At 56.4% G+C, this 20,908-nt stretch overlaps 2 protein-coding genes across 4 annotated transcripts in view; both read left to right on the top strand.

Moving 5' to 3' along the window:
* UNC5B (unc-5 netrin receptor B) overlaps positions 1-8,461 on the top strand; it is an 81,388-nt gene extending 72,927 nt beyond the window's left edge. For both annotated transcript variants that reach the window (XM_045878015.3, XM_054508203.2), the window contains 5 exons: positions 2-235; positions 2,155-2,304; positions 2,941-3,105; positions 3,905-4,086; positions 4,911-8,461. In XM_045878015.3, coding sequence (XP_045733971.1) covers positions 2-235; positions 2,155-2,304; positions 2,941-3,105; positions 3,905-4,086; positions 4,911-5,076 — 897 coding nt within the window. In that variant the 3' untranslated portion in view covers positions 5,077-8,461. The remainder of the gene's footprint in view (position 1; positions 236-2,154; positions 2,305-2,940; positions 3,106-3,904; positions 4,087-4,910) is intronic.
* Positions 8,462-17,913: 9,452 nt separating this feature from the next.
* Positions 17,914-20,908, top strand: part of SLC29A3 (solute carrier family 29 member 3) — a 45,998-nt gene continuing 43,003 nt past the window's right edge. The window contains exon 1 of one of the 2 annotated variants that reach the window (XM_045879191.3): positions 17,914-18,130. In XM_045879191.3, coding sequence (XP_045735147.1) covers positions 17,929-18,130 — 202 coding nt within the window. In that variant the 5' untranslated portion in view covers positions 17,914-17,928. Of the gene's footprint in view, positions 18,131-18,705; positions 18,960-20,908 lie in introns of those variants that run through there. The other variant, XM_064594777.1, reaches the window with a different exon arrangement.

Here is a 20,908-nt window from a genome sequence, read left to right on the forward strand (position 1 = left end):
GGAGGTGGTGACTCTGGACGAGGAGACCCTGAACACCCCCTGCTACTGTCAGCTGGAGGCCAGGTCCTGCCACATCCTGTTGGACCAGCTGGGCACCTACGTGTTCACGGGTGAGTCCTACTCCCGCTCGGCTGTCAAGCGGCTCCAGCTGGCCATCTTCGTCCCTGCCCTCTGCACCTCCCTGGAGTACAGCCTCAGGGTCTACTGCCTGGAGGACACGCCCGCGGCCCTGAAGGTAAGGCCATGCTGTCGGTTTTGTGCAGCGCCCCCGGCGCACCAGCTGCCGCGCCTTCTCGTGTCCCCCACCCCAGAATTGTGGTACCCCTCTTCCACCATCAGCCTCATGAATCGGTCATTCATTGCTCCAACACTGAAATGGCATCAGACCCCCAAGATACAGAGAGGAATCAGGCACAGTTCTGCCCTCACCAAGCTCCAGGCTAGAGGAGGGGCAGACAGATAGGGGACTCCGTGACGGAGGGTGAGGAGCACCCGACTGGGAGGGGGAGGGCCTGAGAAGGCTTCACAGCACAGTTAGCCTTAGACCTAGCTCCGAAAGCCAAGTAGGGGTGCCAGGCCGAGGAGGCCGAAGGGCCCTCCGGTAGGCAGAGCCGCTAACGCAGAGGCAGGTGTGTCGTTCCTGCAGGAAACGAAGCCTGTAGGGGCTGTGTGTATGCGACAGAGGGAGAGAGATGGGGCTGGGGAGGTGGGCAGGGCTCAGCTCCCAGCAGCCTTGGGAGCCATGAGCAGGAATTTGGGATCCATCCAGTGGGCGGCGGCATAGACGCGGTGGACCCCTGTTCACAGGCGCTCTTTTGGAAAGCCCCTGTGCTATGCTGGGGAATGGCTGGACAAGAGGCAGAGAGGCCAGCTGAAAGCTGCAACTGGGCCCTGGACACCAGGCAGGGACAGCCGTGAGGACGGGGGGTTGGCCGCTGTGTTAGCAGAATGGACAGAACCCAGTGCCCGATGGGAGGGGGAGGGGAGGGGTGGGGAGGGGAGGCGGGGGGGCTAACGGCCAGGTTCTGAGTATATGCAAAAGGACAGACGGTGCCCCTGCATGAGGGAGGGGTTGTGGCAGGTGCCAGTGGTTTGGGCAGGGAGGGCAGAAAGGTGAAGGTGTCAGATTTGGGCACGTAGAGCCTGATGGTGGCAGTGTGGACCTGTGTTAGCACCCTGCCCGCCCCCGCCTCCAAGTCCCACCCATTGCCTCCCCAGCCCTCCACTGCGTTCCTAGGACCTCAGGCTCATCCTGACACCGGAAGAGCATGGCCCCTTGGCCCCATGTAAACCTCTTCCTTCCTTCCATCCCCCTGTGAAGCCCCTGGTCCCTTTCCTGTAGCTCTAGGCCTCCCCCCACCCATGGTCTGTGGTCTCCTCCAGTTCCTGTCTCCTAGTAGCATGTGACTTGTCCCAAACTCCAAGTCACGGACTGAGGCAGCACAGGTGGAAAGGCCTCATGGGAGAGTGAGTGTCTTCTGCTGGGCTAAGCTGGCCTGAAATTCCAGAAGGCCCAGAATGCATTGGAGGCTCTGGGAAATGCTCTTGCGGCCTGCATCCCTCGGCACTGATGCATTGGCCAGGGTCCAGCTTTGGTTAGAGAATGGAGTGGAGGTCAGGAGGGGAGCTGCCACATTTTGATTTGATGGCATTCCTTATCTCTTCAGTCCCCATCTGTCCGTCCATCCACTCGTCCATCCATCCATTATCCATCCAGCTTGCTGCCCATCTATTTGTACACTCATTCACTCAGCAGTCCATCTGTCTTTCCAGCCATCACCAAGCATTCATTCATCTTTCCTTCCATCTGTCTTTCTATTTATTACCCATCCATTTGTATATCTGTCTGCACGTCCATCTGTCTGTCTATATTTATGCATCCATTTTTCTATCTATCTATCTGTCCAGTCATCTGTAAATCCAGTCATCTATCCATCTGTCCCATTATCTGTCCATTCATCCATCTATTCACATGGTGTGTCTTCTCTGAGCACTTACCAAATGCCCGGCCCCTGCTCCGATGGATGCCTGCCCTCAGTCCTACAGCCTGGCTGCCACTGCCCGCATGTGTCCCCAGACCCCCAGCTTGCAGCAAGAAGAACCCATTGGCCAAGTGTGATGGGCTCCCCCTCCCCATTGCCTCCTGGCCCTCAGGACGTGCTGGAGCTGGAGCGGACGCTGGGTGGCTATCTAGTGGAGGAGCCCAAACCCCTGCTGTTTAAAGACAGTTACCACAACCTGCGCCTCTCTCTGCACGACATCCCCCATGCCCACTGGAGAAGCAAGCTGCTGGCCAAGTACCAGGTGAGGGCTGGGGGAGGGGAATGAAGCTGGGGAGGGGGGAACATTTGAGGGGCTGCCCAGGGAAGACCAACGCCCCTGCCCAGGCCTTGGCCCTGCCTCCTTCCTCTAGGCTTGCCCCCACCCCCAGTCTCTGTCTCCCTCCCACCCCACTCTTCACGCTCCCAGTCATCCTGAGGCATAGCCCCACGCTCGGTGCCCACCCCATGGCACACTCCCCCACACAAATGTCTATACGCATCATCTTCAGAGAGGCCTTACCATCTCTAAGAGTGTTCATCCCTGGCAGACCGTGCAGAGGACTCTCCAGTGGTCACGTCCCTGTGCCTACACCTATCCGCACAACACCATTGAGTCTGCAAGGCTTCCAGCCCAGACATACATGCGCACACACACGCGTACACGCATGCACCCCCTTGCACACACACTCACGCATCCAGACTTGTGCCTTCTCCCCCATATGCTCCCTTTCTCAGCTGAAGGGCCCTTGACCAGCTCCTCTTCCTCTGCCTGTCCGGATGGAGAGGCCTGCACTGCCCACTGAGAGGTCCCCGCGCTCCCCGAGGCTGGCCTCATCACCAGCCTCTGAGGGCAGGGCAGGCTCGCCTCTGGTCCTTGACCCTGCCGCCCCTCCCTCAGGAGATCCCCTTTTGTCACATCTGGAGTGGCAGCCAGAAGGCCCTGCACTGCACCTTCACCCTGGAGAGGCACAGCCTGGCCTCCACAGAGCTCACCTGCAAGATCTGTGTGCGGCAGGTAGAAGGGGAAGGCCAGATCTTCCAGCTGCACGCCACGCTGGCAGAGGTGAGGCCAGAGGCCAGACCCTCTGTGGGGCTGGGGGGGACAGCGTTCAGACCCCCATGCTCCCCCCTCAGCTGGGGGGGAGTGCTGTCTCCTGTAAAGATGTGTTCCCTTCACCTCCCAAGTCTGAGCTGGGACCTGCGCGGTTCTGCTCAGAGCCACCACTTGCTGTGCCTGGCCTGTAGCAACATCTAAGTCAGAGAGTGGGTTTTAGGGAGGACAGAGACCATCAACCTTGGATCCGGTCAGCACTTGGCCCAGGCCTGCGGTTCTCCCCCACTGTGAATCCAGACTGAGGTTTACGACACCCAGGCCACGCAGGACAACAGTGCTAGAACCTCCTTGCAGGATGGTGTCAAGAGCACTATCCATGGGCCTAGGCCCCGCTCTGCCCCGACCTTGGCATGCGACCCTGGGCACGTCACCTCCCCTTTCTGACTTCATTTCCACACCTGTAAAAGTGGTCCTGTGTGGACTAGACCGTGGCTGAGGCTCCCTGTGGCTTTGTAATCACGAGAGGGCATCAGCATTAGCCTGGGCCAGTGCGTGAGCATGGTGCGCCCCGAGGGCTGGGGGTTGGGCATGCAGCCCTGGCCCTTGGAAGCTTCCAGGCGAGGAGGTCTTTGACTGGGCAGCTGGAGCCTGCCCAGAGCGTGGGGAGTGACCGGAACCTCCGTGAGCTCACAGTCCCTGGGCAGGAAGGTTGGAGGGACAAATGCCAGTGCTGTGCGGGGGGGGGGGGGGGGGGGGGGCGGCAGGGGCGGGGCGCTTTTCCCCTCTCACCTTGCCCCTGCTTTTCCAGACGCCTGCCAGCTCCCTGGACGCCTTCTGCTCTGCCCCTGGCAACACAGTCACCACCCAGCTGGGGCCCTACGCCTTCAAGATTCCGCTGTCCATCCGCCAAAAGATATGCAACAGCCTGGACGCCCCCAACTCGCGGGGCCATGACTGGCGGCTCTTGGCACAGAAGCTCTCCATGGACCGGTGGGTGTTGGGCCGGGCCCGTCCCACCCCAGCCTCCCTTTGTCCCCAAGGGGCAGGCAGGGCGGGCAGCCCCACAGTCCAGGCAGGTCCTTCCGTCCGTGGTCGATCAGGAGCTCAGGCTCCGGTGTGCTAAATCCGAGAAGCCCATTCCTTGAGGAGCGCCGTGTTCAGGGTGCTGGCCTGTGAGAATGAGGGGAAGCCAGGACACCAGGTGTGATCACCATCTGCACCCCCATGCCCAGGACAGAGCAGGTGTTCTGGAAACGTTTGTGGGGTGACAGAGTATATTTGCATGTCAGAACCCTTCTGGAGAACTTAAAAAGCTCTTCTGGATAAATATAATGGCAACAATAGTCCTTATTATTACATACCTACTGAGAAACCCTTTAATAAACCTGTGTTGAGCAGATGCCACATACAAGACACCTTACTAGAAACGGATGGGCTTTGCAGAGTGTCTAAGGCTTAGTTCCTGCTCTCGGGGGAGCGTGGGGGCTGAGGCCAAGCAGGGAACGGATATGGGAGGAGGAGAGAATGAAAGGCTAGGTTTGGACAGTCTCTCCTGGGGCCAGTGTCTTTCAATTGTAGTACTAACAGGGATGATGGATGATGACGAGCAAGACAGTTTCCATTTTAGAGAGGAGGAGACCAAGGCTCAGAGAGGAGCAGGGGCCACACAGCCCCCCAGCAGAGGGGCTAGGGTTCAGACCCAGGATTGTGGGACCGCAGAGTCTTCTCACCTCCCAGTGCTCTCTCCATTTCCAAGCTCCCAGGAGGTGCTGGATGTTTGGGGAGCCCAATGGCCTTCTCCTTCCCTCTGCCAGGTACCTGAACTACTTTGCCACCAAAGCGAGCCCCACGGGTGTGATCCTGGACCTCTGGGAAGCTCTGCAGCAGGACGACGGGGACCTCAACAGCCTGGCGAGTGCCTTGGAGGAGATGGGCAAGAGTGAGATGCTGGTGGCCATGGCCACTGACGGGGACTGCTGAGCAGTCCCGGAACCGTGGGCTGGGAGGGTGGGCAGGAGGCGGGCATAGGGAGGCCCGGGCAGCCTCATGAGAGGTGGTGCAGCCTCTGCTGTCCCCCAGCTCACAGCCGGAGTCGCCCTCTCCTCCTCCCCTCGCCCCACTCCAGACCACGACCAGCCTTAGCAAATCCATGTACTCCGTTGTCCAGAGGACCCAGTGCTCCTTCTCTGCCCCTTGCTGTCCCTCCTGCCATCAGATCTCTGTGGGGAACCACCATGAGGTCTCTGGAGGCAGCCCGGGGGACCAGGAGGTGGTCCTCCCCACTCCTTCCACACCACCTACCGCGGCCCCGGGAGCTCTGGGTTACGTCTGTCTAAGTTTCGTCCTTCAGTTTCTCCCTCAGTCCTGGTTTCTCCCTCCCCCCCAGCCCCCTTCTCCTTTCACACCATTTTCCTCTTAGAAGAGTCAAGTACAATTCACATGAACTGCTTTCTCCTGTCCAAAGCAAAAAGGAAAAGGAAAGGAAGAAAGAAACTTCAGACCGCTAGTCAGGCTCCGAGAAGAAAAAGAGCAACACCAAAACCACAAGGGAAAAGAAAAACCCAGTTTCTTAGGAAACGCACATGATTTATTATCCAGATATTTGGATAAGTCCTTTTTAAGAAAAAAAAAAAAAAGAATGAAAAACAACACAAAAAAAAATAGAAAACTCTTTTCTTGAGCGTGGATGAGTGTGGGCTTGCTCATGGCTCTGGCCAGGAGTGAGCGTGTGTGCATGTGTGTGCGTGTGTGAGAGAGAGATTATCAGGGGGAGAGAGAGACAGAACAGAGAACACCTTGCTGCTAAGGATTCCGTCTTAGACTAACTCCTATAAGGCCTCAGTTTCCCCAGTTGTACAGGGTCAAATGGGGTTTTAGCCATGGTACCGTATTTCCTTCTAAAATCGTAAGCAGATGCTGAATCTATAAAGCCAAGGAGCCCTGAGGTCTGGAGTGGGGTGGGGTCCTCCCACCCACCCGCCTCCCCAGGCAGATGCCCCACAGGCTCCCTGGGCTCCTGGGGAGTCCGGATTAAGAGGCCTTGGGGTAGAAAGTGTGGGCAAGCCGGGCCAGCTGTGAGCCAGGGACAGTGTTTCCAGTGTCCCAGTCTGGTGGCTCTTGGAGAAGGGGGTGGGGCCCAAGCAGAGAAAGAAGTGGGGCGGAGGGAGATAGAGTCTCCTATGGACGTTTCTCTCCTTCACCCCAGGATGGGACCAGCCAGGTCATCCCTCCACCTAGCAGCCCGTAGACTAGGTGGGCTGCAGCATATTGGCATTCTGTTAATGCCCAGGAATCCAGAAACTGGTCTTCCCCAGCCTCAGTTCCTCTATAAAACAGAAGGGATGGATAAGAGGGCCTCTAACTGCAGAAGCCTGAGCTTCTGGGCCTCGGTGTGCCTTTGAAGAACATGTCAGCTGTCAGCCTTGCAGTCCGAGAGGTGGGTGCCCGGCTGGGCTCTACACGCCTCCCCCCGCCCCGCAGCAGAGGAGGACCTGGGGAGGGCTGTTTTCCCAGCTCTGACCTCCACCGGCACCTCCCTCAGCCCGGTTCTCAGCCTCCCTCTGCAGTCTGGGAGGTCTTGAAGCGAGCTTAGAACAGGCAGGGCTGCCAGAGTGGAGGGGCCGGCACCCCCTTGCCAGCCTGCTCCGGAACGCTCCAAGGAGCCATCAAAACAAGGTCCCTTTTTGACTGGCTGACAAGGGCTGGGACCCGGCTCTTAACAACTGGCACAGAGGCGCCTCCTCCTTGGCACCCAGGGCAAAGCCAGTGCCAGCCCCCCCACCCCCAACAGCTCTGGGCAGGCTCTGACCCCAGGGCTTGCCCCAGCAGGTCCATGAGCAGCTGCTGGGACCAGCCTGGGCATATCCTGGCCTTTGAAAGCCTGGTCTCCTGGAAGGAAAGCAGGTTTGGGAGCTCCAGTCCCAGGCGGTGTCCCCAGCTTACCCTTCCCTGCCATGGACTCTGGGGCTTATGGGGGTTCTCACCACCTACCGACCCCCATGGGGGGTAGGTTAGCCGTGGGCAGACAGAGGCCTGCTCGGTTTGAGAGAGGATTTCTTCTATCAGGGCTGCTGAAGGGGCCAGGCCTGCATTCGGGGTGGGGCAGCAACAGTTCTTGACCTCAGTGCCTGTGTGGTGTTTTCTCAAAGGCAGCGAGCCTTCCCTGCCCAGGGTGCCCATCCGCTGTGGGCTCCGCATCTACTGAGAGGTGCCCTTCCCATCCGTCTCTAAAAGGCCCCCGGGCAGCCTGGAGTCCAAACACCAGCACTCAAGCTCCAGCTGTGCCAGTAAACTGCTGTGTGGCCTCAGGCACAGGACTGCCCTCTCTGGGCCCCATCTCCTTTTCATACCTGCAGCTGTCTGACTCCCTTTGGGTTCTGACACATGGTCGTTCTAGGGTTCTAGTAGGAACCCTAGTGGCGGGAGGTTGGCCGCGGTCTGCCATGCCCAGCACCCAGGATGAGAGCTCCTGCTGGATGAGGACAGGCCAGCACCCATGTGCCATTTCTCAGTTGATTTCCAGAAAGTGTGTACCAGGGCCTGGAGCACAGAACCAATTGGCTGGAGCCTCCTGGGAGGGTTCAAACTGTCCAGCTTTATAAGAAATGCCTGGAAAGGATTTGCTGGCTCCATCCGTCAGTCCTCTGCTGAGGCTGTTGTGGCTGGAGCCCCACACCGCTCACCTTAGGCTAGTATCAGGATTTCTCCTCTTATTCAGGCCTAAGCGGCTGCCGCACATAACCCATGTGCCCCATGGGAGGCAGATCAGGGGCCCGCGAGGGGCTTGCAGGAGCCTTGAGTGGGTGTTTGTGTCTCTCTCATCGCTGGGATGTGCTCGCACGTGCATGCGTGTGTGCGTGCCCTGGGTGTGCGTGCTTTTGTCTGCAGGCACATCAGGTTGCCCGCCCCCCCCCACCCCAGGAACATGTCCCCACCCGGATGTGCGTGTGTGACCTCCCTGAGTCCACAGGGTCAGTCGGTATATCTTCTACGTGCCTCTCCTCTGCCTTCTCTCGCAGAGACCAGGGGTCCTCCTAAGGGTGTGGGGGTCTCTCCATCTCCTGGAAGACCCAGGACCCTCTGGTCCCCTTTTCCCAGCAACCAGGCAGCTGGGCCAGGTCCCTCAGTACACCTTCAGAGGGAAGGTGACCAGGAGTTTGGGTGCAGGGAGCAGCTCTGCTAGGGGCAAAGGGCTGGACCCCCTGCCTGGGCCGTGGACATGGTTATGTGTCCCGGGGATGTAGGGCTGCGGGGATGGCCCGATCCCACCGCTGTTTATTCTGTAAACTTCAACCTGTACATAATGTTTAGCATTCCTATTGTAACAAAATTAATTTTTACAAAATAAATTATATTTCCTAGTCTAATAAGAAAATTCCAGTTGTATTCTGTTGTCTTCTTGACTGTCTTTCTATCAGCAACTGGGATGACCTTCCTGCTTTTCTCAAAATTCTGTGGGTTTGGGATTGGATGGTCATTGTCACAGCTCTCTGAGCCCCTGGAAACAATCAAGCTCAACTGCTTCATTTTACAGAAAGGAAAACTGGCCCAGAGAGAGAGAAATACTTCTCTGTGGTCACATAGCAAGGTAGAGCCCGTGCTGAATCTGGATCCCAATCCCTGCTCCCCAGTCGACACCCTCAGTGCATAAAGCATTCATGGGATATGTTCAGGGGTCAGTCATTTGAGCCAGCTGTGAGCTAGGTGATAAGTGGACATGAAGCCCCCAGCATCCCTTTCTGCCTACAAGAAACGCAGAAGGGCGGAGGCCGAGAGGTTAGTTTAGAGCACTCACCTGGAACATAATGGTGCACGTAGAAAGGGATTGGTGGGTGGGCTGGGATCACGTGACTTTGGACTCAGGGCCACTATGCATGGTTGGGCAGGTGACACACTGGACATGAGTATCATTTCTAAATACCTGAAAGGGAGAATGGTGCCATTCTCACAGATTGTAGATTTGTGTATTTACTATGTTTCCAGCAGATGGCAGTAAAGGTCCTATTCTAATAAAATCAACCTATTGGCGTTAATTTTCCCACAGATCGAAGTATCTTGAAGGGGTGTTTTTTTCTACTTTGCACAAAGGGGCCCTATGGCTGGCAGGGGCCCTGTTAGCTGGTCGTCAGGCCTCCCTACGAGCTGAGTCTAGTCCCAGCATTTTCCCGCTCGCGGTGCCTGCTTCATGGTGGATGCTGTGATCTCCGAAGTTTGGAGTGAAAGTACCCTCTGGTCTCATAGAGAGAGACTCACAGTGTCCATCAGCACATGAAAGGCTCTGAGAAGTCCTGCGAGAAGCTGATCTCTTCATATTAATACAGAGTGCCCCTTGTGTATTTGGCCACGGACCCCTTTTTAACCTTCCCATGCCCTGAGGTATGAGGTACTGAGAGGCCCCGCCTGTTCTGACTTTCAGGGAGCTGTGGCTCTGGGGCATGTGCCAGGTGTCACCTGGCTGTCCCACGACGGGTAGGGAGCACCTGTGGGCTAGGTCCTCTGGGAGCTTATGGCGCAGCAGGGCGGGCCCGAGTGTCAGCGTGCACTCACACGCATGCGCATAGACACACCGCTCAGACTGTCATCATTCCCCTGGAACCCAGGGTACCCGGAGCATTCACACTCATCTGTGGGGGGGCGGGGGGTAGGAAGAGAAGGGGGTACAGCCTGAGGTGGGGCAGCAGTGCAGGGAAGGGTGGGCAGAGTCAGGTGTGGGATGGTAATTTCCGAGTAGCCCCATAAGGAGGCAGATTGTCAAGGGTCCCCCCAGAAATCAAGGGTACCCATTTATTTATTTTTTTTAAAAGATTTTATTTATTTATTTGAGAGAGAGAGTGAGAGAGAGAGCACAGAGGGGGGGAGCGGGAGAGGGAGAAGCAGACTCCCTGCTGAGCAGGGAGCCCGATGCGGGACTCGATCCGGGGACTCCAGGATCATGACCTGAGCCGAAGGCAGTCGCTTAACCAACTGAGCCACCCAGGCGCCCCAAGGGTACCCATTTAAACCCCTCACCCTCTGCCCACTACCTAAGCAGGAGGGCCTCTCCTTGCCACCTGCCCCTTGCTAGGTATAAAGAGTTCTGGCCTGGGGAGGAGGGACCTGGGTTCTAGTTCTGAGGCTGTGCGGGTCACTGTCCCTCCCTGGGCCTCAGTTTCCCTATCCATGAAATGTGGGCCTTAGACCTGCCAGGCTGTAAGTTCCCTCTGGCTGGTGTAGTTCTGTAATTTGGGGTCCTGTTTCTAGGCTGGGGTGTGACAGCCCCACCTGGTGGGCCCTCCTCCATCACATTTCCAGGGGTGGTTGAGGAAAAACCAGAAGCCGACAGAAGATGGGCTGGTTCCGACCCTATAACCAAGCGGCAGCCCGAGGAGGTGCCCTAGAGCAGGGCAGGGATATTACAAAGCTGGTGCAGCCCTCAGGCTTCAGACCACCAGCTGCCCCCCTCCGCCACTGGGGGCCATAAGAAAACCCATTCCAACCCCAGCCTCGGGCTCGAGATCACACACAGGAAGACCTCATCCAGTTCCACTTAGCAAATCTGTCAAAACTCTTGCCCATTTTAATTCAAAATAGGATACAAGCCTATGGCTAAAAAAAAAGTTTAAAGAACAAAAGAATAGTCTCACGCCCTGTCTCACGCCCTCCCCCTACTCCCCTCCCTGTCCCCAGTCTTCCCCACCCAGAGGCAATTGGTTTATTTTTTTTATATATCCTCTCAGGAAGATCTTTGCAAATACAAATATATATTTGTACATGTAAATATTTAAATATAATGGATCTGATCCAAGAGTCTCAACCCCTTGAGGTATAAACATGAAATAGTTTTATTTTTCCAATAACTGCTCAGAAATTCATTTCACCGACACTGTGTTTCCCACAGGATAACAGGCTCCCTTAATGATGTCCCCATGGAGCTCCCTAACTTTTCCCTCCCTCGCTGTCATTAAGATGGTCTCTATCTCATTTTGGTTGCTAAGGCTCAGCCCATTGATCTTGGAACTCCAGCGTCCTGTTTAACTAGAGCCCTCGAAGGGCCTGCTATATAGGCCATTGGGGGCTGTGGGCCCCTGCTCTCCCTGCCCCTTCCTTCACCGCCTCCACCAGCCTCTCTCTGCTGCCTAAGGCACCATCCTCCCTCCCGGCCTCCTCCCTCCGCCCGACACGGGAAAACCTGCCATCCAACCGGTCACTCTGCACTGGGCACAGGCGTCCCACACCAAGAGCCCAGCCTTCCTAGCCCTTGGTCCTGGAGAACTGGGTGACTGTCCTCAACAGGAAGCCGTTTCTACCACAGTCCCTGCCCTGGATTCAGCCTTCCTGGGACAGGAGGAGCTCGAGATGAGGCGCTCCCCAGTCCCAACTTTTCCCCAAACACAAGCTGGTGGGACGGAGGGTGGGGTTCCACGGCTCATCCGGCACACCGGTCTGTCGGTCAGTCCCGGGCACAGGGTCCAGGAGACACACACTGCCCTCAGAGCCTGTGGCCTAACCGGGAGACAGAGACACCAGTGGACAAAGTGGCCATGGAAGCTCAGAGAGGCCATTAACTGAGCTGAGCATCAAGAAAGCCTTTCCGGAATAGTGGTATTTTAAAGATTTTATTTATTTATTTGAGAGAGAGAGAGCACAAGAGGGGTGGAGGGCAGGGGGAGAGGGAAAAGCAGACTCCCCGCTGAGCAGGGAGCCCAATGCGGGACTCCATCCCAGGACCCCGGGATCATGACCTAAGCCGAAGGCAAACGCTTAACCTACTGAGCCACCCAGGTGCCCCTGTAGGGGCTAATTTTACCCTCAGCAATCACTAGGAATATGTCTAAGTCATACTCCCTGACAGCTTTTCAAAGATTTGGAAACCGATCTCATGTTCCACTCTAGAGCCATTCCTTCTCCATCCAAATGCTGCCAGGTCTTCAGGAGGCACAGCTCAGCGTCCACAAGCCCTTTTGTGCTCCAGTTCCTGGTGGCCTGCCTCCATCCCTTCGACTCCCACAGGGGAATTATGGTGGGATGACCTCACAGGATGGGGGAGGCACAGAGCCACCAACAATTGGGAGGTCTGATCCCCTCTGGCTCCAGATCCCATCCCCTTCCTAGGATGGAGACATGCTGCAGGCCTGCTGGAGTCTGGAGGCCCATCTCAGGTTGGTAACCATGAATTCAGAGTGGAGTCGCTTGCCAGCTGGGGACTTTCTCCAGCGAGGCTCGTCTGCTCAGATGTAGGTGGGTGCATCCAGGGTCAGCCAGCGGGACCACTAGGAGACAGGGGCATGGGAATCTGGAGCATTGCTAAGATGCTACTGCAATAATGGGCCATGGGATCTAAGCTGAGTCAGGGTGGAGGGCAAGATGGCCGATGCATGGAGGGGAGACAGAGGGGTCAGGGGCTGGAATCTCCAGGAGGCACAGAACTTTTCCAAAGGGAGCCGTGGGACACAGAAGGAGAGGTGGTTAGAGTCGGAGGGTGGACTTGAACTGGTAATGTGAGAGCAGACAATTAGCTAAGCAGTTATGAATGAGTCCTTGTTTCCCCAGACCCACGGGCCCTGCTGGGGGGCCCGGTAAGCCCCAGACGGCAGGAGTGCAGCCTCAGCCAGCCAGCCAGCCCGCCCGCCCCCGCTGCAGTGACAGAGCGTCGTCGCAAGATGGCCTGCCAACCCCGTGCCTTGGAGGCCTCAGCAGCTGCCTGGCTGACTTCTTCGGCAGCTAGCTGTGTGAATATGCAGGTTCTGCCTGTTGCTGAATTGCCTACAGGTCAGCAGGCTTTGGGTTAGGAGCTTGTGTGACTTGGATAATGTCCCCAGCTGGGCTCTGGAGGCAGAAAGGTGTCGATTTAAGTCTTGGCCACTTAGTAGCTGTGTGACTCTGAGCAAGATACCAATCTCTCTGAACCCCAGGGTCCTCATATGCAAAATGAAGCTAACTAGCGTACCTACCTCATGGAGTTGTACGTTGGACTCCAGTGGGTGTCCCTGCAGGAGAGCGGTGGGGGGCAGCCAGCGCAGAGCTCTTTGAAGAACCCCCTTCCTTGACAGGCAGCAGTCCTGCTTAATAGACACCTACTCTCTGCTGGAATTGCTCCACGTCGAGTTCTGGGTCCCTTGAAAACATCTGCCCAGCCCTGGGAGGCCAAGTGCAGCAAGAGGGACGCCCGACCGCCCCCCTCCCCATCAGGGACAGCATCTGGAAAGGTCTTCAGTCTTCTGGGTTTTGTCATTTCACCGTGGACAGTGCCTATTTTGTCGGTTGTAGTTAAAGCGTACAGGATCAGAGTGTCTAGGGGAAATCCGGCTGTTCGACCTGATCTGCACATCGCCCAAGCTAAATGGAACAGAGAGCTTGCTGAGCAAACAGAGATTCAAGACAAGTCTTCTGCCTTCCCCCCAATAACCACACAGGGGCTCCCAATCCTCCAAAACAGTGTCCCAGGGCCCCCCACAGCTCTCTCTTCCTGCCCGCCCCTTCCCCACCTTTCAGGTAGGGTCCAAGTGTCCTGGGCTGGATATTTCAAACTGCACTGACTTGGGTTAGGGAGGCAGGGATGGGAGCCAGGATGGTTCAAGGCCTGGAAGGCGTAAGAGGCCAAATTATTAAAACCTTGCAAATATGGATCTGTTTTTTTAGGCTGGATAAATCAGTCAGATACTGAAGCCAAGGGGCCCCAGCCTGTAGTCCACTGCCCTGCCTGTGATCAGCGATCACCACGGTCACCTCTCTACCCCTGGTGGCACCTGTTCTCCTCTCCTGCAAAATCCTTATGGAATGCTGTGCCATGGAATGGAAGGCTGTGGCCAGCAGGGTGACGACCACACCCCCAGGCTGGCTCTCAGGGCCATCCCAGTCCCGAACTTCCACAGCCTTGTATCTCTCCCTCCACCGACATGTCACAGCTCTCCCCTCTGCCCTCACTTTAGCCTTCTGCTCCTTCTGGAAGGTCCTCCCTGCTGTCCTCCATGGGCCACAAGCATGCTGAAGATTCAGCTCCAAGGTCACCTCTCCCCAGAGACCCTTTGTAGAGGCCACTTCTAGGTCACAGGCTTAAACAATGGAAACCTGAGTGGGATAAAAGGGCCCACAGTGACACCCCCCCCCCCAGCGGACTGCAAACAGGCTCATTAGGTGACCCACCTGGAAATAGCCAGAGGAGGGCACCTGGGTGGCTTAGTTGGTTAAGCGACTGCCTTCAGCTCAGGTTATGATCCTGGAGTCCCAGGATCGAGTCCCGCATCAGGCTCCCTGCTCAGCAGGGAGTCTGCCTCTCTCTCTGACCCTCCCCCCTCTCATGCTCTCTATCTCATTCTCTCTCTCAAATAAATAAATAAAATCTTAAAAAAAAAAAAAAGAAAGAAATAGCCAGAGGCCCTGGCTGACCCATGGGCTACTTAAAATCGGGCACAGGTACCATAAAGGGGAAAACTCCATACGTTCCCACACCTCCTCATTTGCCCCCTTAACTGCAGCTCCTCACCACTGCCTCCTAGCAGACAGTCTCTTCTCTACTGTCCCTCCTGCTTCTTCCTGGCAGTGTAGTCAATAAACTTCTACCTCCTTCGTTCTGCCTTGCTGAGTTCTTTTACCACCCATGCCTCTGGCCTCCACCAGATCGGGAAGCCCCATACCCTTTTCCCTCCATCCCACTTCTTACCCTACCCACCCCCAGGCCCTTAGGAGGGGCACATGGTAGAGCAGAAAACAGGTGCCCCCTTCAGAATCAGACACACCTGCCGGGGGTTGCCAAATACAGGCTCCACCGTCCTGTGACCTTGGGCCAGCTACTTAATTTTACAAGCCTGGGACTTGCGCCCTGTGAAATAGGGTGGGTGCCCAGTCCTTGCTGACTCCCGGCACCTGCCCACCGATGTCCCCACCACACCGTGCACACCCCTGCAGGGCTTCCAATGCTGGCCTGCCTCCCCGGGGAGGGTGCAAGCTCCTCCAAAGCAAGACCCCAGCCCTCCCTACCTTTGGGCCTCTGCACAGTTTTCACTCTCAACACTTCTGACACCAAACATGTGGGGTTTTTCCCCACCAGCAACCAATCCTCTCTCCAGTGTCCTGCAATTCGGTTCAATTCTGACACAACCACTGGGAGCTGGCATCAGTCCCATAAGACTGTCACCACCTCAGACACCAGTCGAACATGTGGGCTGCCCAGGGTATCCAGACTTCTGTCCGACTTGGCTACGAAGTCGGGGGTTCCTACAACACCCCACCTTCAGTTTCAATAGTTTGCTAGAAGGGCTTACAGAACTCAGAAAAACACTTAACTTACTATCCTCGGTTCATTATAAAGGATACAGATGAACAGGGTCCAAGGTCCCCAGCAAAGGAGCTTCTGTCCCCATGGAGTTGCCAAGCCCCACCCTCCCAACAAGTGGATGTGTTCCCCAACTCAGAAGCTCTCTGAACCCCATCATTTAGGGGTTTCTGTGGAGGCACATAGGCATGATTAATGAACTCCGTGGTCATTGTGATTAAATCAGTCTCCAGCTCCTCTTCTCCCCTGGGGTCGGGGGTGGTATGGTGCAGAAAATCCCAACCCCTAAATTTGTGGTTGCTTCCTCTGGCACAACCCTCCCCCATCCAGAAGCTATCTAGGGGCCCAGCAAGAGTCACCTGATTAGCATAAACCCTGGCGTGGTCAAAAGGGGCTTATTATAAACAAACAAAGAAAACTCTCCTAGTGATGAGGGAGCAGAAGGCTAGTTGAAGACAGAGCATAAGCGGACACCCTGCAACCTATGTGTGTGACATTCTTCCAGGGATCTCCCAACTATCTTAATGTTAATACCTTGCTAGAAGGGAAAACAACCTTAACTTGACCGTGGCCTGACCTCTGGTATCTTGTAGGTATCCTGTAGGTTGGTCCTCTTTAGCATATGAAAGTTCTTTTGAAATCTCCCTTTTCCTTATGTCCCCCAGCTCCGGAGTATATAATCAGCCACTCCTCAAGACCCAGGTGCAGCCCCTCTTTCTGCCCATGGGTCCTGTCCCTGTGCTTTAATAAACCACCACTTTGCACCAAAGATGTCTCAAGAATTCTTTCTTGGTCGTCGGCTCCAGACCTCACCCCACCGAACCTCACCTGAATTCCAAAACCACATCACTATCAACTCTATTACCCAGAAAATTCCAAGGGTTTCAGAAGCTCTCATGTCCAGAACTGGACATAGACCGATGTTAATAACAAAATCCAACCAAGTGAATTTGAGGATCTAATTGACTATTAAATGACTCATGGACCGGACGGCACCCCATCTAGCAAGCAGAGAGGCACTCGAGGCATTGTACAAAATGGGAGGTTTTTATAAAGGGAGGGTGGGAGCAAAAAAGTTTTTAGGAAAAAAAAAAAGATCTCTCCCGTGGAGGTTGTTTGCTAGGGGAAAAGCAAGATATCTTATCATGTGGATTGCCTTATCTTCTGTTGGGGGTGGGGTGGGATAGAGAGGACCCCAGGTGACAGATTCATTGGTGCTGCTGGAAAGAAATATTTCCTGACTGACCAGTTAAGGCCACATTTCTGGGGGAGGTTGAAACTGCATTTAGTTTGGGTATTAAGCCCCGGTTTGGGAACTCAGTCATTTGGGGCCTGCAGTTTTCTTTCTTTAACACCACATATATATGTGTGTATATATATATATATCTTTTAAATATTTTTATTTATTTTAGAGAGAGAGCGTGCGGGAAGCAGGGGAGGAGTAGAGGGAGAGGGAGGGGACAAGAATCTCAAGCAGACTTCCCGCCGTGTGCAGGGGCTGGGGCCTGGCTGGGCCCCAGGACCCTGAGATCACACCTGAGCTGAAACCAAGAGTCCCACGCTTAACCAACTGAGGCACCCGGGCGCCCCCCCAAATATATATATATATATATATATTTTTTTTTTAAAGATTTATTTATTATTTATTTGAGAGAGAGAGAATGAGAGAGAGAGCACATGAGAGGGGGGAGGGTCAGAGGGAGAAGCAGACTCCCTGCCGAGCAGGGAGCCCGATGCGGGACTCGATCCTGGGACTCCAGGATCATGACCTGAGCCGAAGGCAGTCGCTTAACCAACTGAGCCACCCAGGCGCCCCCAAATATATATTTATATCACGGTATCACAGGTCCTCATTGCAGTAGGTCTGTCGAATGAAGGCAACTGTCCTGAGCCTCACCTTGCCCCAAGAGCACCCAGCACTGGGCGCACCCTTGTGGCGGAGGCCATCACAGGCGGGCGGGGGTTTTAGAACCCCATCTCCATCTCGGCTTCCCGTAAGCCCAGCCTTCTCCTGTCGGTGAAAGGGGCATACTTGCACCCCTGGCCCTCAGGCTTGCGAGGGGTAAAGGGCATGGCAGAGAGAGGAAGAGGGGCGGGTAAAGGTGGCCCCCTTGGCCTGCCGTTGGGACACGAACACGAATGTGTGGGGGCTGGTGGGAGGGCCTGGAGGGATGGTCCTGAGGACCGGTAGCCGCCGCACCCCCCCACCCTGCGCCCCGGGCCCAGCTCCCCCTCCGCCTCAGCCAGACAATGGGCCTCCGGAAGGCGGTGACAAGGAAAAGCGTCATGGCGCTGGCCTGGCACACAGGAGGTCTGACACTAGGCACCAAAGCTGGGTGGCTGGGCCAGCAGGGGCATGGGCGCTGCAGTTAGAGGGGGCTCTCTGCAGGAGTCTGGGGGCGAGCGGGAGCTCTTCCGGGTCCCGGACGCAGGCTCTGGGGACCGCAGGGGCCGGCTCCCGGGGAGCGGGGGGAAGGAGCGCGCGCAGCAGCCGGGAGGCCGAGCGGCCGAGCGGCGCGCGCTCCAGGGCCCGCGCGGTTGGTGCACGGGGCTGCCGGCGCCTCGCTCGCCCCGCCTGTGCAATGGGCGCGGGGACGCCGGGCCGCCGCGCCGGGGAAGGGTTTGCAAACCGGGAAGGGCGGGCGTCGGCGGCCCGGCCGAGGCGGGGCGGGGCCGGGAGGCGGAGCTCGGCCTGCGGCCCCTCGGAGCCCCGACTCGCAGTGGCCGCGGCGGCCGGGGAGGCAGCGGCGGCGGTGGCGGCGGCGCGGCGGCGCGGCGGCGACAGTAAGTGCGGGCCGGAGGTCGGGCGTGGACCTGACCCCCGGCCGGCTCTTCAGGCTCCCGGCCGCCCCCTGGGCTCGCGCTTCGGCGGCCTCCCCCGAGGAGCCCTCCTGGGGGCTGCTCCGCGGGAACCTCGGGAGGGGGGCCTACCAGCCCCAGCCACCCCGCTGCGGCGCCCCTCACCTCTCGCTGTATCCCTCCCCGTCGTGCCCCCTCTGACTCCTGCCCCCTCCCCCCACGCCCTGCTAATTTTCCCCTTTCTGGGTCGCTATGCTCTTTCTCCCCTGGATTCTCTCCCCTCCTCTTCCTCCTCCTCATGGATTTCCTGACACGGGACCTCACCGCCTGGTTGTGGGGGGCCTGGGTATGGACGAGTCAGCCCAAAGTATCCAGAAGGTGGCTGACTCTTAGTTCAAACTGGGGGAGTCTGAGGCTGGGGGTGCCTCCAACCCCAAAGCCGATTCTGCCATGGTGTCTGGGTGGCACCCTGTGTTCCCCAGAAGTGCTTTCCCATGGGTTAGCATCACCAGCTCCCCTACCCTCATTTCACAGATGAGGAAATCGAGGCACAGTGGGGAGATTGACTGAGCCAGAGTCAGAAACCTCCTGGGAACCAGGCCCCCAGTTCCATTTCACAGATGAGGAAATCGAGGCACAGTGGGGAGATTGACTGAGCCAGAGTCAGAAACCTCCTGGGAACCAGGCCCCCAGTTCCAGATGGTGGTCTGCAGCAGCCTGGGCACCACACACTTCTGCCTCTTTGTGGGGGTGCTGCCCCATCCCCCAAGTCACCCAGGAAAGGAGCCCCGCCAAGCCTGGCCAACTCCTGCAGGTGACTTGAGTACAGGGCAGGCCACAGCCAGCCCACGCTGGGGACACCAGGGCTCTTTCTTGGCTTTCTTTTTCCTTTCTTTCTTTTTAATCCAAAAGCCAGCAGCTAGCTTTTATAAAGAGTAATAAGACTTTGCTCACTTCAGTGCCCTGGCCTGTGACCCAGGTTAGAGAAAATTTCTGGTTCCTTCTTCAGGAGCTCAGTCAAGGCTGAATGGCCCTGGACAAATAGATGGGTGGAGATGAGAGTGGGCCGGAGTAAGCCGGCCGCGGGCCCCTGCCCCCACCCCTGTAGCTGGAGCATCTGGAAAGAACCACTTGTCCTTTGTCTGTTGTCCTACATGGGTCATAGTTTTTACATTTCTAAACACTAATTGAGAAATGCGTGTGTGTCTGCACCTGGGCACGCACACTGCATGTGTGCTCACACTGGTTAGTTTGTCAGAGCTGGGCTTCCTGTGGAACAAGGCTAGGGAAGGGCGCTGCTCAGCCAGGGGAGTGGAAAATAGACTTGCTGGCTTGCACGCTCGGGCATCTGGCAGCCTCTTGCCTGCCCGCTCCAGGGTACATGCTGCCCCCGTAGGAGGGAATATCCTGACCACCCAGACAGAGTCCATTCATTCAGCAAACACTGGTGAGGGTGCCCTGCATCCTCTTCACCTCCGCTCACAGCTCACTGTCCGTGAGGCCTTCTAGAAGGAGGTCTGTGCTTGGAGCCAGCAGACATGGGTTCACATTGCCAGCCAGCCTCCTCTCCCGGGTGGGCCTCGGACTGCTTGGCTATGTAGCCTCGTCCTTGCCATTTGGCAGCTGTGTGACCGTGGCCAAATGACTGAACCTTCTGGAGCCTCACTCTGCATCTGTGAAATGAGCCTTAGAGTGGTACCTGTCATGTTGTGCTGTTGTCAGGCTCAAGTGCGAGGTGCAGACCTTGACATTGCATGAGCACCGGATTTCATTTTAGCTACTGGGAATTCTTACTATTTGAATGGGGGGCAAATCAACTGCCTTCAAGGCTTCATTCTTTGCCTCTGAAAAAAGGGAGGCACGAATTCCTGTCCTGCTTAATTCCGAGGAATGTTGTGAGGCTCTCCTGAGATACCAGAGAAGGCTGTGTGCCCATGTGACAGGGCAGTCCCGTCTCCCCAGGGCAGGAGGGCCCGGCTGGATGCTGTGAGTCTAAGGTTCAGCCTCCGAGGGGGCTGAGCTGAGTTCATTTCTTGATGTACTTGGGGGGGGGGGCCCTACTGCAGGAACTACTACAATGTCCCATCCTCAGCTCTGTGGAAGTACTGCCCATTTATCAAGCTGCCGCCATGTGCTAGGTGCTATATAGAGCATGGAAGCAGGCAGACTACTTTGCAGCCATTCAGCAGCCAGCCAGCCAGGGGACAAGCCCAGGATGGCGGGGAAGATGCTCACGTTCCTGCAGCAGCTGTTATCACGGGCCAGGCACTTGGCAGCCAGTTGCAGTTATATAAGCATAGTAAAAAAGGCCTCCCTCGGTTTACAGATAGGGAAATTGAGGCTCAGAAGCATGGTGACTTGCCCAAGGTCATGTAGGCATCCCAGAATTTCAGTTAAGTTTTAGGTGCTGTCACAGATTGGGAGTGGCTGTCTCCTGATGGGATGCGAGGGATAGAGGTGGGGACCCGGGCAGGAGCTACAAATCCAGGCTTGGCCATGGACCTGGTCTGTGACCTTCTGCTCTTCAGACCTTGGTTTCCCAAAAATTAAATGAGGGAGTGGACTATTAGATCTCTCAAACTGGCTTCTCCAGGCAGCTCTAGACACCATGGTTTTAGTTTTTTGTTTTAAATGTTATCTTATTTGAATGCCTTTATTTTTATTTATAATTTTATTTCTGAATACATAATCCCTTCACATAGTTCAGAATTCCAAAGGCACAAAAGAGGAGGCAGTGAAGACCCCTCCCTCCCCAGGGGCAAC

Source organism: Mirounga angustirostris, unplaced genomic scaffold, assembly GCF_029215605.1.
Source record: "Mirounga angustirostris isolate CCGP_5_RB_7025 unplaced genomic scaffold, mMirAng1.0.hap1 SCAF_6, whole genome shotgun sequence".
Lineage (NCBI taxonomy): Eukaryota > Metazoa > Chordata > Mammalia > Carnivora > Phocidae > Mirounga > Mirounga angustirostris.